Here is a 19,992-nt window from a genome sequence, read left to right on the forward strand (position 1 = left end):
AGACAACCATACACATGTTTTTCCCAACTCTGTCAATTAAGAGGGACTACAAAAATGACAGCTAGTCACAATAAGCAAATATAGTGTACAAATTTTGATTTATTTCTTTTCTTTTTTATTTTTGAGACAAAGTTTTGCTCTGGTTGCCCAGGCTGGAGTGCAGTGGCGCGATCTCGGCTCACTACAAGCTCTGCCTCCTGGGTACAAGTGATTTTCCTGCCTCAGCCTCCCAAGCAGCTAGGATTACAGGCGCCCGCCACCAGGCCCAGCTAATTTTTTGTATTTTTAGTAGAGACGGGGTTTCACCATGTTGGCCAGGCTGGTCTGAACTACTGACCTCAGGTGATCCACCCATCTCAGCCTCCCAAAGTGCTGGGATTACAGGCATGAGCCACCACGCCCGGCCTCTTTTTCATTTTTTTAGACAGGGACTGGCTCTGTCACCCACGCTAAAGTGTAGTGGTGCAATCTCGGCTCACTGCAACCTCAAGTCATCCTCCCACCTCAGCCTCCTGAGTAGCTGAGACCACAGATGTGCGCCAACATGCCTGGCTACTTTTTGTATTTTCTGTAGAGACAGGGTATTGTCATGTTGCCCAGGCTGGTCTCAAACTCCCGAACTCAAGCAATCTGCCCATATTGGCCTCCCAAAGTGCTGAAATGAGTCATGAACCACTGTGCCTGGCCCAAATTTTTTATTTTTAAATACCATCTTCCAATAAAAAAACAAACAAACAAGGACTTCAAGGAAAAAAAACCTTATTCTGATTCTGAGATAGGAAAAATACAATTAGAGCCTGGAATATCTTGTGATGCCAGAAAGTAAGGAAATGATCAAAAAATGGGAGTACGTTGAAGGAACATACAAGACAACTAGAAGGATCTCACTGGCTACATGTGGGACAATTTGAGCAATAAAATAAATAGTGAGAGTAATGCATTATAACTAATAGATTTAAATAAGTATCCATGAGTCCACACTGATATAAATAAACAGGGGAGAGGGAACAGATCTTCCTTAGAGTAGAAAACCAGTTAATAAATATTGGGAAAAAAAAGATAGAAATAGAAAATTACTAGTAGACAAACACCACAGAGATAAACATTGCAGGAGCCGGGCGCAGTGGCTCATGCCTGTAATCCCAGCACTTTGGGAGGCTGAGGCAGGTGGATCACAAGGTCAGGAGATCGAGACCATCCTGGCTAACACAGTGAAACCCTATCTCTACTAAACATACAAAAAAAATTAGCCGGGCGTGGTGGCAGAACGGAACGGAAAGGAACAAGGAAAGGAACAAGGAAAGGAAAGGATAGGAAAGGAAAGGAAAGGAAGGGAAAGGAAACGAAACGAAAGGAAACGAAAGGAAAGGAAAGGAAGATTAAAAAAATAAAAATAAAATAAGAGATAAACATTGCAGGCAAGAATTATTGATGGATTCTAAAATACTATGATGAGAAACAGGGTATCCGCAAAATCTCAAAGGTTCTCCCAGTAAGATTCTTGTTAACTTTAAAGGGGAAAACAGCAACATTACAGTGAAAAAATCTGGCAGATGTCATGTAACTAACCAAAGTTTGCATCAATATCATGTATCTCTGATTTCATACAAGATAACTACAGTATCATTCCTACAACATTATTGCCAAATCTGCACAAATTCAATCCAATCATGAGAAAAAAACAAATCCAAATTGAGGAATATTCCACAAATAATTGACATGCAATATAGGCTCATCAAAAATGTCAAGTCCATGAAAGACAAAGAAAGAACGACGAACTGTCATATACCAGAGGAGACTATGAAGACATGACAAATAAATGCAATATGGCAACCACAGTCACTGGAAAATGCAAGTGGAATCCTAGAGACAGCCAGAGACGGAAAGTCTCACATTCTGTGTAAAAGTCTTCCCCCGCTAGTCACTACCTGTTCTATCACTATCCTAAACACTATGGTTAATATCGACTATGTTTCCACACTATGTTAATTAAATTATGCAGTATGAATATTTTTTGAGTGGAGCTTCTCTTGTCGAACATTACTTATATGAATACATCACAATCTATTCAGTCCACTTCTACTAGTTACTAGGTATTTGGGCAGTTCACAGTTTTGGGAAGCTACAAATAATGATGCCATAAACATTTTTGCTTGTCTCTTGGTACATACAGACTTGAATTTCTAAAATAGATAACCAAACTGTTTTCCAAAGTAGTTGTACCAATTTAGTTTCCGAATAGCATATGATAAATCCTTTTGCTCCATTCTTTTTTTTTTTTTTTTTTTTTTTTTGATACAAAGAGTCTTGCTCTGTCACCCAGGCTGGACTGCAGTGGAGTGAGCTCGGCTCACTGCAAACTCCACCTTTCAGGTTCAAGTGATTCTCATTCCTCAGCCTCCCAAGTAGCTAGGACCACAGGCATGGGCCACCACACCTGGGTGATTTTTGTATTTTTTGTAGCAACAAGGTTTCACCATATTGGCCAGGCTGGTCTCAAACTCTTGGCCTCAAGCAATCCACCTGCCTCAGCCTCCTAAAGTGCTGGGATTACAGGCTTGAGTCACAATGCCTGGCACCTTTTGCTCCATTCTAACCAACATTTTTGTATTTTCAGTCTTTTTCACACTTTTTTTTTTTTTTTGAGACGGAGTCTCGCTCTGTTGCCCAGGCTGGAGTGCAGTGGCGTGATCTTGGCTCACTGCAAGCTCTGCCTCCCAGGTTCATGCCATTCTCCTGCCTCAGCCTCCCGAGTAGCTGGGACTACAGGAGCCCACCACCACGCCTGGCTAATTTTTTGTATTTTTAGCAGAGACGGGGTTTCACCATGTCAGCCAACATGGTCTCGATCTCCTGACCTTGTGATCCGCCCGCCTTGGTCTCCCAAAGTGCTGGGATTACAGGCGTGAGCCACCACGCCCAGCCCCCTTTTTCACTTTTAACCATTTTGGAAGGTGTGTCATGTATCTTATTGTAATTTTAATTTGCATTATCTGATTATTAAGTTGATAACCTTTATATTTATTAGTCATTTAGATTTCTTCTTCTGGGAAATGCTTAAGTTCCTTACCCATTTTTAAATTCTATATTGTGGACATCAGTTCACTGACAGTTGTTTGTGTTGCAAATATTTTTCTCATTTTCACTATGATGTCTTTTGATAAACAGAAGCTCTTAAATTTATTGTAGTCTAATTTATCAATATTTTTCCTTAAAAAGTAGTGCTTTTTCTATGTATATACATTTTTTGGGGTTTTTTTGTTTTTGTTTTTTTTCCCTGAGACAGAATCTCCTTCTGCCGCCCAGGCTGGAGTGCAGTGGCGCGATATCAGCTCACTGCAACCTCTGCCTCCCGGGCTCAAGTGATTCTTCTGCCTCTGTCTCCTGAGTAGTTGGGACTACAGGCGTGCACCACCATGCCCGGCTGTTTTGTATTTTTAGTAGAGATGGGGTTTCACCATGTTGTCTAGGCTGGTCTCGGAACTCCTGACCTCAAGCAATCTGCCTGCCTCGGCCTCCCGAAGTGCTGGGATTACAGGCATGAGACACTGCACCCAGCCGCTTTTTCTGTATTGTTAGACAAATCTTCTCCTATCCTTAAAGGTCATAAATACAACAAACTATATTATTATGTGTAAGCCTATCATAGTTAAAACTAACATCCACCTGGAATTAATGAAGTTAATACGAAGTTAAATATGGGTAAGGTTTTATTTGTTTCAACATGTGTATACAATTAAACCAGCACTTTTCTTGACCACTATAAGTCATCACCTTTGTAAGAAATCAAGTGTGCCTACAAAAGTGGATCTGTGTCTGATTTACTTTTCCTTAGAGGAGTACTATGCTATCCTAATTAAACTCGGTATCCAGTATAGCAAGTCTTCTCATTTTGTCTTACTCCTTAGGTATGTCTGGCTATGCTTGATCCATGATACATCCATATAAAAATCAGAATCAGTTTGTCAATTTCTACCTAACATTATATATATATGTATTTCTTGGAATTTAATTTGTTTGCAGTAAATCTACAGATCTAGTGAGGGATCTTTCCAATAATGACTCTCTCATTACATGAACAAAGCGTATCCATTCATGTATAAAGGTCTTTATTTTACATCAATAATGAATTGGAGTTTCCTTACAATTATTATTAATATTTTTGGAAACAGGGTCTCTCATTCTGCCGCCAGACTGAAGTACAGCGGCACAATCTTGGGTCACTGCACCTCTGTCTCCTGGGCTCAAAGGATCCCCCTGCCCCAGCCTCTGATGTAACTAGGATTACAGGTGTGCTCCACCATGCCTGGCTAGTTTTTAATTTTTTTTTTTTTGGTAGAAAAGGTCGCACTATATTGCCCAGGCTGGTCTTGCATTCCTGGACTCAAGCAAATTCTCCCACCTTGGCCTCCCAAAGTGCTGGGATTACAGGTGTGAGCCACTGCACCCAGCCTCCTTGCAATTTTTTTTACATTTAATCCTAGACATTTTACGTTTTTGATGTTACTGTATTTTCATTTAGTTCCAAATATTTCAAAGTTTCCCCGAGATTGCTTCCTTTATCCATGTGTTATTTACAAGCGTGTTGTTTAATCTCTAAGTAACTAGGGACTTTCCAGCTATCTTTCTGTTATTGATTTCTAGTTTAATTTCACTGTGGTCTGAGAGCACACTGTATGATTTCTATTATTTTAAATTTGTTAAGGTGTGCTTTCTGGGCCAGAGTGTGGTCTATCTTTGTGAATGTTCCATGTGAGCTTTAGAAGAATGTGTCTTCTGCTGTTGTTGAACGAGTCTATAGACGTCCATTATATTCAGTTGATTGATGGTGTTGCAGAGCTCAACAATGTCCTTACTGATTTTCTGCCTGCTGGATCTGTCCATTTTTGATAGGAGAGTGTTGAATTTTCCGACTAATAATGTTGAATCCATTTGTTTCTCCTCGCAGTTCTACTGGGTTTTTTATTCATGTATTTTTACATTCTGTTGTTAGGTGCATACATTTTAAGGACTATTATGTCTTCTTGAAGAACTGACCCCTTTATTATTATGTAATGTCCTTTTTTTTTTTGAGACCGAATTTCGCTCTTGTTGCCCAGGCTGGAGTGCAGTGGCGTGATCTCGGCTCACCGCAACCTCCACCTCCCGGATTCAAGCAATTCTCCTGCCTCAGCCTTCCTGAGTAGCTGGGATTACAGGCATGAGCCACCACACCCAGCTAATTTTGTATTTTCAGTAGAGACGGGGTTTCTCCATGTTGGTCAGGCTGGTCTCGAACTCTCAACCTCAGATGATCCACCCACCTTGGCCTCCCAAAGTGCTGGGATTATAGGCATAACGTTTTTCTTTATCCCTGATAACTTTCCTTGCTTTGAAGTCAGCTCTGTCTGACATTAATATAGCTACCTACTCTTTTTTTTGTTTGTTTTTGAGACAGAGTCTCGCTCTGTTGCCCAGGCTGGAGTGCAGTGGCGTGATCTCGGCTCACTGCAAGCTCGGCCTCCTGGGTTCATGATGTTGTCCTGTCTCAGCCTCCTGAGTAGCTGGGACTACAGGCGCCCGCCACCACGCCTGGCTAATTTTTTTGTATTATTAGTAGAGACGGGGTTTCACTGTGTTAGCCAGGATGGTCTCGATCTCCTGACCTCGTGATTCACCCGCCTCAGCCTCCCAAAGTGCTGGGATTACAGGTGTGAGCCACCGCACCCGGCCTACTCTTTTTTTTTTTTTTGTTAGTGTTAGCACGGTGTATCTTTCTCCATCCATTTACTTGTAACCTATATGTCTCTTTATATTTAAAGTGCTTTTATTATAAACAACATATAGTTGGGGCATATTTTTTGATCCACTCTGATAATCTCCGTCTTTTTAACAGTGCATTTAGACCACTGACGTTCAAAGTGATTACTGATATAGTTGGATTAATATCTACCACATATGTTAGTGTTTTCTATTTGTTGCCTTGTTCTTTGTTTCTATTTTGTCTTCCACTCTTTATCTGCCTTCTGTGGTTTTAAATAAGCATTTTATAATATTCTGCTTTGCCTTCTTAGCATATTATATTTTTCTAACTGTTTTTAGTAGTTGCCCTAGAGCTTACAATATACATTTAAACTAATGCAAATCCACTTGGTGATTTTAAAAAAACCCTTATAATAACAATTCTAATTCTGCCATTTCTTCCCCTGTATCATTGCTACCATTTATATAGATAAGCATGCCTTAGCACATATTTATACATAAGCATACATAATCAAATAAATTGTTGCTGTCATTACTTTTTTTGTTTGTTTTTTGAGATGCAGTCTCGCTCTATCACCCAAGCTGGAGTGCAATGGTGCAATCTCAGCTCACTGCAACCTCCGCCTCCCAGGTTCAAGCAATTCTCCTGCCTCAGCCTCCCAAGCAGCTGGAATTACAGGCACTCACCATCATCCTTGTCTAATTTTTGTATTTTTGTAGAGACGAGGTTTCACCATGTTAGCCAGGCTGGTCTTGAACTCCTGACCTCAGGTGATCCTCCCGCCATGGCCCCCCAAAATGCTGGGATTACAGCCATGAGCCACCGTGCCTGGCTTCTATCATTATTTTGAATAAACTGTTACATGTTCCCTCAATAAAGAATAAGAAATATTGGGACAGGCATGGTGGCTCATGCCATAATCCCAACATTTTGGGAGGCCAAGGCAGGAGGTTCACTTGAGGCCAGGAGTTCAAGACCAGCCTGGGCAACGTAGTAAGACCCATCTCTACCAAAAAATATATATATTTTTAAGTTAGTTAAGCATGGTGGTGGGCATCTGTAGTCTCAGCTACTCTGGAGGCTGAGGCAGAAGGATTGCTTGAGCCTGCTGCAGTGAGCTAGGATCACACCACTGCACTCCAGTCTGGGCAACAGAGCAAGACTCTTATCTCTAAAAAAAATTAAAAACAAAAAGGAGAAGAAGAAAAAAAAAAATCAAAGGTTTTCTTTTGCATTTTAAAATTCCTTCTTCAAAACAAAAAAAACCACACGCATTCCTTCTCTAACACTCTTTTTTTTTTTTTCTTCCTCAGAAACCATATGCAGGCAAGGACAGAGAGGAGTGAAATACTTAAGGCATTTAAAGCAAACAGCCACTAATTTAGAACTGTGTATCAAGCAAAATTATCCTTAAAAAGTACTAAAGATTTTCTCAGGCAAACAAAAATTAAGGGATTCTGTCACTAGTAGACCTGCCTTACAAGAAATATTAAAAGAAATTATTATTATTATTATTATTTTTTGAGATGGCATTTTGCTCTTGTTGCCCAGGCTGGAGTGCAATGGCACAATTTTGGCTCACTGCAACCTCCGCCTCCTGGGTTCAAGCGATTCTCCTGCCTCAGTCTCCCGAGTAGCTGGGATTACAGGTGCTTGCCACCATGGCTGGCTAATTTTTGTAGTTTTAGTAGAGAAGGAGTTTCATCATGTTGGCCAGGCTGGTCTCGAACTTCTGACCTCAGGTGATCCGCCCACCACAGCCTCCCAGAGTGCTGGCATTACAGGCATGAGCCACTGTACCTGGCCCAATTCTTTACAAAGAAGGAAAATTATATCAGTCAGAAACTCAGATCTACATAAAAAAAGGAAGCACATCAGAAAAGAAATAAAAGAAGGTAAAATAGAATCTTTAATTTTTCTTTTTACTTTTTTTTTTTTGAGACTGAATCTACTGTCGCCAGGATGGAGTGCAGTGGCACAATCATAGCTCACTGCAACCTCAGCCTCCAGGAGTCAAGCGATCCTCCCACTTCAGCCTCTCTAGTAGCTAGGACTTGTAGTACATGCCACCACGCCCAGGTAATTTTTAAATTTTTTGTAGAGACAGGGTCTCACTACATTGATCAGCCTGGTGTCGAACTCCTGGGCTCCAACAATCTTTCCACCATGGCCTCCCAAAGTGCTGGGATTACAGGCATGAGCCACTGTGCCCAGTCTAATTTTTCTTATTCTGAATTGAACTATCAGATAATTGCTTGTTCAAAATAATAATAGCAACAAAGTATTTGGTGATCATAGCTTATGAATATTATAGCTTATAAATTAATGAATGACAGCAATGTTATAAGAGACATGAGGGAGGAATTGGTAATACTTTGGTATAAGCTACTTGCACTACCTGTGAAGTGGTATAGTGTTACTTGAAAGAGGACTTGGATTAGTTGTAAATGTACACTGCAAACTCAAGGGCAACCACTAAAAAGAAAATAGAAAACATGTTAAGAGCACAGTGTTAAGTTAAACAAGACAGACAAAAAAGGACAAATATTACACAATTCTTATGTGAGGTACACAGAAAGAAGAGAGGTTACCGGGGTGTCAGGGAAGGACAGAATAGAAAGTATTTAGTGTATACAGTTTCTACTTGAGATGAGAAAAAAAAGTTCTGTTGATGGATGTACAACATTGGAAATGTAATTAATGTCACTGAACTATGCACTTAAAATTATTAATATGAGGTCAGGTATAGTTGCTCACACTTGTAATCTCAGAACTTTGGGAGGTCAATGCAGGAGGACTGCTTGAGCCCAAGGGTTTGAGACCAGCCTGGGCAGCACAGTGAGACCCTGTCTCTACAAAAAAAAAAAAAAAAAATTAGCCAGGCATGGTGGTGCATGCCTGTAGTCCTATCTGCTCAGGATGCTGGGGTGGGAGGATTGCTTGAGCCTAGGGGTTCAAGGTTACAATAAGCTATGATTGCACCACTACATGCCAGCCTGGGCAGGGTCTTACTTTTATAAGATCCTGTCTATAAAAATAAATAAATAATTTTAAAAAAGTATTAAAATGGCAAATTTTATGTATATATTACAATTTTTTTTTTAATGTAGTGGTTGCCGAAAGGTTTTCAATATGCATCTTTAATTACAGTCTACTTACAAATGACATTTTACCACTTCACATGTTATATAAAGATCTTAGAATGGTATACTCCCAATTCTCTTTTCCATCATTTGTGTTATTACAGTTACATATGCTATACACACACAGTAAATTTCTACTAGTTTTGCTTCAAAGTTATCTTTTAGAGATACTGAAATTAAGAAAAAATGAACTTTGTATCTATCTACATTTATACCACTCCCATAATTCTTTGTGTAGATCCAAGTTTCTGTCTTATATCAAATTCCTTCTGTCTTAAGAAGTTTCCTTACTGTTTTTTGTAGTGCAGGTCTCCTGGTAATAAATTCCCTTACTTTCTGTTTTCCTTTAAAAAGTCTTTATTTCTCCTTCACTTTTGGATGAAATTTTTGCTAGATATAGAATTTCGGGTTACGTTTTTTTCAACATCTTAAAAATCTTACCCAACTATCTGGGTTGCATAGTGTCTGAAAAGAATTTTCCTCTTTCTCTTTGGTTCTCAGTAGTCTGAATGTGATGTGTCTGGGCAGGTTTTATTTGTTTAGTAATTATTCTGTTTGCATTCTCTGAGTTTCTTGGATCTGTGGTATAGTATCTTTCTTTTCTTTGGAAAATTGTCCATCTCATCAAATATCTTTTCCTCGCTCTTTTTCCTTCTGAGATTCCAATTACAAATATATTACACTTTTTGATATTATCTCACACTGTTGGTTGCTGTGGTCTCTTTTAAATTCCCACTCTTTTTTTCTCTTTGTATTTCAATCTGGGCTATTTCTAATGATCTGTCTTCAAGTTCACGGATCTTTTCCTCAGTTAATCTACTGGTGAGCCTACCAAAGGCATTCAACTTTGTTATCACATTTTTCATTTCTATTATTTCTATTTCATTTTTTCTAATACCTTCCACGTCTGCAGGAATTCCTTTTCTGTTCATGCATGTTCTCCACCTATTCTGCTAGAGCTTTTAACATGTTAATCACAGTTTTAAAATTCCAACATCTAGGTCATATGAGTCTAGTTCTGTTGATTGCTTTGTCTTTTGACACTTTGCTGTTTGTCTCTTGTTTCTTTATGTGCCCCATAACATTTGGTTGGAAGTCAGACATTATGTATAGAACAGTCAAGACTGAGGCAAATAGTATTTATGCCTGGAAATGGGCATGTTTCTTCCTTTCTTAGGCCTTTGAGAGAGAAAGTTAAGTTAATCTAGTCGGAAGTGAAGCTGGATTTGTGTTTTATTGTTGCTATGGTGCATTCACAAGTACACCACAGGCTCCAAATTCCTCTAGTATTATCTAGGATTTAGGGTATAGCTCATTTGCCAAAGGGTTTTTCTTTTTATCTCAATGTCTGCTGTTCCACCCTCAGATTTAGGTCTTTTGTTGGTGACTGCACCTCAGAGACCATCTCTTTCCATGCTCTTGCCTCTCCCATACAACAGACCGCATTTTTCAACACTCTAACTTGGTGGTGAGGAACAGGTAGGGGAGAGTACTCCCTGAGATTCAGCCACAGTCTTGGAGGCTCTTTGCCCCTGGGTCTAGAGGGTGAGAACTTCTCAGTGATCCTACCTGTCCCTCAACCTCAACTGCAGGGAATCCATAATGCTACAGTATGTATTCCTATCCCTCTCCCAAGGTACAGAGGGCTTATTTTCCCTTCTATTCTATTTTGCGGGTATAATAGGTCTGTATCTTTGTCGCAGGATTATTAAGAGTTTGTAATCCTTCCCTAACAGTTTAAAGTTTTTGTCCTAGAGCATGCAGGTAACACTTAGTGCCTTTCCCACAGCGGGTGCCTTTCCTTCCACCAGAATGCACATGAACAAGGCTTTTTCACTCTTTGAGACGCTTTCTCCCTGCAAATCTGATTGATCTCTAATTCCTCCTTCCTGTGTTCCAAACTGGATCCTGTAAAACTCTTGCCATAGGTCTGCACATCCATCTCCTTTGATTTGGAGATCTGAGTTCTACCAGCTTTGCCTATGATCTGCTAGCCACAAGCATCCCATCTCAGAATCTTCCCACACTCACGCGTGATTTTCACTGTATTTGGCAGCCCTTCACCACAGATTACGATTCAGATTTACTAATATTTCCTACATTTGACAATAAAGAAGTTTTGCATTTGTTTTCCACTCTCCTGGTGGCTTTGTCATTCAAAGAGGAAGAGGTGAAATCTGTTTCTTTAACATGACTTTTTTAGAACCAGAATCTTTGTAAGAAAATTTTATCTCCATTTGAATATCAGTACAAATAAATAAGCTTGGGTACGCACGTATCAGAATAATAACAACATCAAAAACAAGAATTCGAAGGTATTATATAACCACTAAACAGGCTTTCCATGTTAAAAAAGAATACTGAAAACAATTACAAAAGATTAACCTCCTGGCTAACACGGTGAAACCCCATCTCTACTAAAAAATACAAAAAACTAGCCGGGCGAGGTGGCGGGCGTCTGTAGTCCCAGCTACTCAGGAGGCTGAGGCAGGAGAATGGCGTAAACCCGGGAGGCAGAGCTTGCAGTGAGCTGAGATCCGGCCACTGCACCCCAGCCTGGGCGACAGAGCAAGACTCCGTCTCGGGGGGAAAAAAAAAAATGATTAATCAATTCAATATGAAATAAAATCCTTATCTGAAATATGTAATTCTCACCACTTTAAGAGCGATATAAATAAACAAAGAATAATCAAAAAGGGCAGCTAACATGACTGGGTTTTTACATATGGAAAACTAAAAATAGTAGGACTCCCTGGGCATGGTGGCTCACGCCTGTAATCCCAGCACTTTGGGAGGCCGAGGCAAGCGGATCACAAGGTCAGGAGATAGAGACCATCCCGGCTAATATGGCGAAACCCATCTCTACTAAAAATACAAAAAATCAGCCAGGCATGATGGCAGGCGCCTGTAGTCCCAGCTACTCGGGAGGCTGAGGCAGGAGAATGGCGGGACTCTTTAGCATATAAAGACAACAGCTAAAAGAATATGGTCAAACCTCACAAAATCACAGACAACACTGAGTGTGCGTCAGTGTCTTCACAAATCCTAGAAAAAAAGAACTATGCCCCATGGAACATTGCTATGGGCTAAACGGTTCACCCCAAAATTTATATGTTCAAACCCTAACCTCCAGTATGACTGTTTAGATATAGGCCATTTATGAAGGTTGTCTTAGTCCATTTAGGGTTGCTATACCAAAATATCTTAGACTGGAAAATGTATAAACAACAGAAATTTACTGCTCACAATTCTGGAGCCTGGAAACTCTAAAATCAAGGCTCCAGCGGATTCAGGATCTGGTGAGGGCTCGCTTTCTGCTTCAAAGATGGTGCCTTCTCTCATAACGGCGCAATCCCATTTATGAGAAAAAGCCTTTATGGCCTAATCACCTCCCCAAGGCCCCATCTCTTCATACCACTGCAGTTGGAATTAGGTTTCAACATATAAATTTTGGAAAGGCACAAACATTTAGAGGTCAGAAGGATGGAGCCCTGATCTAACAGAATTGGTGTCCTTTAAGAAGAGACACCAGAGAGCTCTTTCTGTTTCTACCATGTGAGGACACAGCAAGGTGGCAACTATCTGCAAGCCAGAAAGAGGGCCCTCACCAGAAAGCAGCTACACACCTAGGCTTTCAGTCTCCACAACTGTGAGAAGATAAATGTCAGTTGTTTAAGCCACCTAGTCTATGACATTTTGCTATGGCAGCCCAAACAGACTATGACAAATATGAAATAAGTAGTTTTAGAATTAATTATTCTGTGTGTTTTAAGAGGGAGTTAGAGTAAACAGGTTAAAAACTAGGTCTAGGATGGACAGAGTGACTCACGCCTGTAATCCCAGCACTTTGGGAGGCCAAGGCGGTAAGATTGCTTGAGCCCAGGAGTTTGAGACTGGCCAACATGGTGAAACACTATCTCGACTAAAAATTAGCTGGCTGTGGTGGTGCACACCTGTAGTTCCAGTTACTTAAGAGGCTGAGGTGGGAGGATCACCTGAGCCCAGGGGATTGAGGCTACAGTGAGCTGTGATGGGCGACGGACTGAGACACTGACTGCCCCCCACCAGAAAAAAAACCTAGGTCTAGATATAAACTATGAACAAAATTTGGGGTACTTTCTTATATTCTAAAGTCATTACACAGGGCAATTATGTTGTCATTGACAAAGCATTAAACTGGGTTGTTAGGGCATAAAACCAAACTGCACAGGTCACTAATACGACATGTAAGTATGTATGTCATACTTTTGTTCTGCTCAGTAAGACTGACAGCAAATAATGCTACTGAAATTACTTTCAATGAATGCAACAAAGTAAATGCAACAAAGTGCAATAATTTTTTTCAATTTATGACAAGGTTTTTTGACAAAAATAAAGGAATGTTCATAAATGGTCAAAAAGATAAGTCATGCATTGAGTGGCAGAAAATATACAAAACCAAAAACGATTTTAGAATATGGCAAGTGTGACCGGGTGTGGTGGCTCATGCCTGTAATCCCAGCACTTTGGGAGGCCAAGGCAGGCGGATCACGAGGTCAGGAGATCGAGATCATCCTGTCAATGGTGAAACCCCGTCTCTACTAAAAATACAAAAAAATTAGCCGGGCATGGTGGCAGGTGTCTGTAGTCCCAGCTACTCAGGAGGCTGAGGCAGGAGAATGGCGTGAACCTGGGAGGCAGAGCTTGCAGTGAGCCGAGATCACGCCACTGCACTCCAGAGTGGGGCACAGAGCGAGACTCCGTCTCAAAAAAAAAAAAAAAAAAAGAATATGGCAAGTGTTCTTACTAAGCGTGGCAGGAGGGCAGGAGGAAAGAAAAAGCTCTTAAATTCTTTCAAGTACCACAAATTAAAATAACTTTAAATTCTCTAATGATAATACAGAGATTCGAAATAAAGGGATATAACACCAATAAGGCAAATATAGTTATTGCTTACATGTTTAAAAGACCCATAGGGAACTGCTGTGGACCCTGTTTCTTCTAGATAATCTTCCCAGCTTAATTCTATCTCTTCCATACCAGAGCCGGCATCTAGAATTAAAAATAAAACAAAAACAGGTGAATCCCAATTAAAGAAAACCCAAGGTATAAAAACATAAACCTAATAAACCTAACTTTACAGAATTTACTTCACGACTGATTTTGCACAAAATAATTAAGTGGGGTTTTTTTGTTTTGTTTTGGTTTTTTAAATGATAGGTGCCCTTAGTGCACTGATTGTCAACGAATCTTCACAGAACAGCAGTTTGACATGCTATCTCTTGCTGAAGAGGCACCCAAATCTGCTATCTCTTGCTGAAGAGGCACCCAAATCTAGATTTCACCCAAATGGATCATATAAAACTGGTGGGAGTATAAACCATTACTATCACTTTGGACTGAAATTTAGTATTCTAATGTCAAACATTGAAGATACTTAATAAGCATTTCAAACTTTTTTCAACTTGATCCTTTCTTAGCACTCTCTGAGTGAAAGATACTCCTAGTAAATATTTTAGCTTAATCAAAAAAAAGTGTCATTATCCTTGCCTCGCTTCTTTTTTCTCCATACCTTATAAACAATCCGTAGAAGAATTCTGTAGGTACTATCTTCAAAATATATCCAAAAGCAAGAAAGATCTCCTAACGTCACAACTAAATCAACTAGAGAACCAAGAGCAAACAAACCCCAAAGCTAGCAGGACACAAGAAATAACCAAGATCAGAACGGAACTGAAGGAGATAGAGACACGAAAAACCCTTCAAAAAAATAAACAAATATAGACGCTGGTTTTTTGAAAAAATTAATAAAATACCCATAATCCCAGCACTTTGGGAGGCTGAGGTGGGCAGATCACTTGAGGTCAAGAGTTCGAGACCAGCCTGGCCAACATGGTGAAACCCCATCTCTACTAAAAATACAAAAATTAGCCAGGCATGGTGGCACATGCCTGTCATCCCAGCTACTCAGGAGGCTGAGTCAGGAGAACTGCTTGAACCCAGGAGGCAGAGGTTGCAGTGAGCTGAGATTGCGCCACTGCACTCCAGCCTGGGCAACAGAGCGAGATTCCATCTCAAAAAATAAATAAATAAAATAAAAACTCTCAATAAACTAGGTATTGATGGAACATATCTCAAAATAATAACAGCCATTTATGACAAACTCACAGCCAATATCATACTGAATGGGCAAATATCATACTGAATGGGCAAAAGCTGGAGGCATTCCCCTTGAAAACTAGCACAAGACAAGGATGCCCTCTTTCACCACTCCTATTAAACATAGTATTGGAAGTTCTGGCCAGGGCAATCAGGCAAGAGAAAGTGAGAAAGGGTATTCAAATAGGAAGAGAGGAAGTCAAACTGTCTCTGTTTGCAGATGACATGATCCTATATCTAGAAAACCCCACTGTTTCAGCCCAAAAGCTTCATAAGCTGAGAAGCAACTTCCGCAAAATCTCACAATACAAAATCAATGTGCAAAACTCACAAGCATTCCTATACACCAACAACGGACAAGCAGAAAGCCAAATCATGAATGAACTTCCATTCACAATTGCTACAGAGAATAAAATACCTAAGAATACAGTTAACAAGGGAAGTGAAGGACTCCTTCAAGGAGAACTACAAACCACTGCTCAAGGAAATCAGAGAGGACACAAACAAATAGAAAAACATTCCATGCTCACAGACAGGAAGAATCAAAATATCATGAAAATGGTCATACTACCCAAAGTAATTTATAGATTCAATACTATTCACATTAAACTACCACAGACATTCTTCACAGAATTAGAAACAAACTTTTACATTTCACAGGAAACCAAAAAAAGCCAGTATAACCCAAGATAATCCTAAGCAAAAAGAACAAATGTGGAGGCATAACCCTACCTGACTTCAAACTATACTACAAGTCTACAGTAATCAAAACAGCATGGTATTGGTATAAAAGCAGACACCTAGACCAATGGAACAGAATAGAGAACTCAGAAATAAGACTGCACATCTACAACCATCTGATTTTCAACAAACCTGACAAAAATGAGCACTGAGGAAAGGATTCCCTATTTATTAAATGGTGCTAGGAGAAATGACTAAGTCATAAGCAGAAAATTGAAACTGGATTCCTTCCTTACACCTTATACAAAAATTAACTCAAGATGCATTAAAGACTTAAATGTAAAACCCAAAACTATACAAACCCTAGAAGAAAATCTACTCACTAACATTCAGGGCATAGGCATGGGCAAAGATTTCATGACAACAGCAATCGCAACAAAAGCAAAAATTGACAAACAGGATCTAATTAAACTAAAGAGCTTCTCTACATAGCACAAGAAACGATCACCAGAGCAAACAGACAATCTATAAAATGGGAGAACATTTTTGTACTCTCTCCATCTGACAAAGGTCTAATATCCAGAATCTACAAGGAACTTAAACAAATTTACAAGAAAAAAACCAACAACCCCATTAAAAAGTGGACAAAGGACATGAATAGACACTTTACAAAAGAAGACATTCATGCGGCCAACAAACATAAAAAAAAGCTCAACCTCACTGATGATTAGAGAAATGCAAATCAAAACCACAATGAGATACCATCTATTGTCAGTCAGAACAATGAGTATTAAAAAGTCAAGAAATAGGCTGGGCAGGGTGGCTCATGCCTGTAATCCCAGCACTTTGGGAGGCCGCAGCAGGAGGATCACTTGAGGTCAGGAATTCAAGACCAGCCTGGCCAACATGGTGAAACCCCATCTCTACTAAAAATACAAAAATTAGCCAGGTGTGGTGGCATGCGCCTGTAATCAAATCTACTCAGGAGGCTGAGGCAGGAGAATTGCTTGAAGCTGAGAGGCGGAGGTGACAGTGAGCAGACATCACACCACTGCACTCCAGCCTGGGTGACAGAGTGAGATTCTGTCTCAAAAAAATTAAATTAAAAAGTCAAGAAACAACAGATGCTGTTGAGGCTGCAGACAAATAGGAATACTTTTACACTGTTGGTGGGAATGTAAATTAGTTCAACCATTGTGGAAGACAGTGTGACAATTCCTCAAAGACCTGGAACCAGAAATACCATTTGACTCAGCAATTCCATTACTGGGTATCTAGCCAAAGGAATATAAATCATTCTATTATAAAGATACATGCACACGTATGTTCATGTAGCACTATTCTCAATAGCAAACACATGGAATCAACCCAAATGCCCATCAATAATAGACTGGATAAAGAAAACCTGGTACATATACACCATGGAATACCATGCAGCCATAAAAATGAACGAGAGTATGTCCTTTGCAGGGACATGGATGGAGCTAGAAGCCATTATCTTCAGCAAACTAACGCAGGAACAGAAAAGCAAACCCTACATGTTCTCACGTATAAGTGGGAGCTGAACAATGTGAACATATGGACACATCGGTGGGGGTGGGAATACACATTGGGGCCTGTCAAGGGGGACAGGGGGAGGGAGAGCATCAGGAAAAATAGTTAATGTATATTGGGCTTAATACCTAGGTGATGAGTTGATAGGTGCAGCAAATCACCATGGCACATGTTTACCCATGTAACAAACGTGCACATCCTGCACATGTATCCCGGAAATTAAAAACAAACAAAAAACATATCTCAAATCGAATCACTTCCCACCATATCTACTGGCTATCTCTAGTCCAAGGCCTAGCCACATTATCTTCCACCTTTCAACTGCACTTAAAATCTAAAATCTGTGGGACACTAAAAAGGCTGTACATGACCTGATCCCTGGCTGCCCACCCTACCACTTTATCCCCAGCCAGACTCTCCACGCTCACAACACTTGGGTGACAATGAGGTTCTTGCCATTCTTTAATCATAGTCTTTCCACAAAGTCTCTACATTTGTTATTCCTCAGCTCAAAGAATCATCTCCCAGTGTCTTTCATGCTCCCTTTCATTCAAGTCTCTACTCAAATGTTCCCCTTCAGAAAGGCAACAGTATCCATCTTTCGGCTCTGCTTCCCTTTTCTTCATGGCATTCATTCCTATTGACAATATACCTGTTAGATCATAAACTCCATAAAGTCAGGAATTTGTCACCTAGATTCTTAAAATACTCTTGTTAAGTGAGCAAAGACTCAAGTACTCTATAATCCAATAATCTCACTTCACATAAACTCCCTAAGAGCAGAGATGGTTGTTTTTGTTTTTTTCTCCTTTTTCTTTTTTTTTTGGTGGTTGTTGTTGTTGATTGACGTATTCCTCTGCCCAGAACAATGCTTGTTATATAGAAAATTCCAATAAACTGCTGAATGAGTACACCCTAGGGGAAACCATACTCCACATGACCACAAGGAGGTAAATATAAGGATGTTCATCACAGCAGCATTTGTATTATCAACAAACTGGAAGCAGTAAGTAGAATAGATAAGTTATGGCGATCCTTCAATGGAATACTACTATACAGCAGTTGAAATGAATGCTAGTGTTGACAGAGATAAGTCTCAAAAACACACATCAAGCAGAAAAGGCAAGTGCAGAATGAAAAGCACAGCTAGATACAACTTAGATTTCAAAACAAAACTTTGTAGTGTAATGTTTATGAATACATGCATATTAATATAAGAGTGTAAAGACAAGGATGAAAAGAATATGTATCAACTTCAACAAAGTTACCTTTGGGCATAAAGAGAAGGAAACAGATTAGAAGGGAAGTACAAAAGACGTTTAAACTGTATTATGTTCTACTTCTTTTAAAAAATGAAAATGGGCCGGGCGCGGTGGCTCAAGCCTGTAATCCCAGCACTTTGGGAGGCTGAGGCGGGTGGATCACAAGGTCAGAAGATCGAGACTATCCTGGCTAACATGGTGAAACCCCGTCTCTACTAAAAATACAAAAAACTAGCCGGGCGTGGTAGCGGGCGCCTGTAGTCCCAGCTACTTGGGAGGCTGAGGCGGGAGAACGCCGTGAACCCGGGAGGCGGAGCTTGCAGTGAGCTTGCAGATCGCGCCACTGCACTCCAGCCTGGGAGACACAGCCAGACTCCGTCTCAAAAAAATAAAAAATAAAAAAAAAATGAAAATGCATGAAAAGATGTTCAACATTACTAATCATTAGGGAAATGAAAATCGGAACTACAATGAAATGCCACTTCACACATATTAGAATAACTATAAACAAAAAGGCAAAAAATAACAAGTGTTGGTGAGGATGTGGAGAATTAAGAATGCTTGTATATTTCTGGTGGGAATGTAAATGGTACAGCCACTGTAGAAAACTGTATAGTACTTCCTCAAAATATTTTTTAAATTATCATATGATCGATCGATCTATCTATCTATCGATCTATCTATCTATCTATCTATCTTCTATCTATCTATCTGTCTATGCATGTCTGTGTATATACCCAAAAAGAATTAAAAAGAGGGACTCAAACATGTATTTGTACACAAACGTTTATAGCAGCAATATTCACAATAACCAAAAGGTAGAGGCGACCCAAGTGTCCATCAACAGATGAATGGATAACAAAATGAATGTGATATATACACACAATGAAATATCATTTAGCCTTTATATTTAAAAAAAAAAAAAAAAAGGAAATTCTGGCCCAGTGTGGTGGCTCATGCCTGCAATCCCAACACTTTGGGAAGCCAAGGCAGAGGATAGCTTAAGCCCAGGACTTTGAGACCAGCCTGAGCAACAGACGGAAATCTCGTGTCTACAAAAATATTTTTAAAAGTTAGCTGAGCATGGTGGTGAGTGGCTGTAGTCCCAGCTACTTGAGAGGCTGAGGTGGAAGGATCACTTGGGAGGTTGGGGCTGCAGTGAGCAGTGATCACATCACTACACTCCAGCCTGGGCTGTTAAGAGACCCCATGCTTCCAAAAATAAAGTTCTGACACATACTACAACATTGATAAACACTGAAGACATTATACTAAGAGAAATAAGCCCATCACAAAAGGACAAATGGATACCTACAGTAGTCAAATTCATAGAAACAGAAAATTAAATGGTGGGTTCTAGGGGCTAGGGAAACTGGGGAATGGGGAGTTACTGTTGAATGGATACGCCTTTCCATCTGGAAAGAAAAGGAGATGGATGGCAGTGATGATTGCACAACAATGTGAATGTACT

The 19,992-nt window shown here is 40.0% G+C and overlaps 1 protein-coding gene across 8 annotated transcripts in view; it reads right to left on the bottom strand.

The window, feature by feature from the left end:
* SFMBT1 (Scm like with four mbt domains 1) overlaps positions 1-19,992 on the bottom strand; it is a 153,955-nt gene that overhangs the window by 42,655 nt on the left and 91,308 nt on the right. For 5 of the 8 annotated variants that reach the window (XM_005547388.5, XM_015446019.4, XM_045386065.3 and 2 more), the window contains one exon: positions 13,823-13,917. The exons of the other annotated variants lie outside the window; for them this stretch is intronic. In XM_005547388.5, coding sequence (XP_005547445.2) covers positions 13,823-13,917 — 95 coding nt within the window. The remainder of the gene's footprint in view (positions 1-13,822; positions 13,918-19,992) is intronic. 8 annotated transcript variants of the gene reach the window in all.

The sequence above is a fragment of the Macaca fascicularis genome, chromosome 2, assembly GCF_037993035.2.
Source record: "Macaca fascicularis isolate 582-1 chromosome 2, T2T-MFA8v1.1".
NCBI lineage: Eukaryota > Metazoa > Chordata > Mammalia > Primates > Cercopithecidae > Macaca > Macaca fascicularis.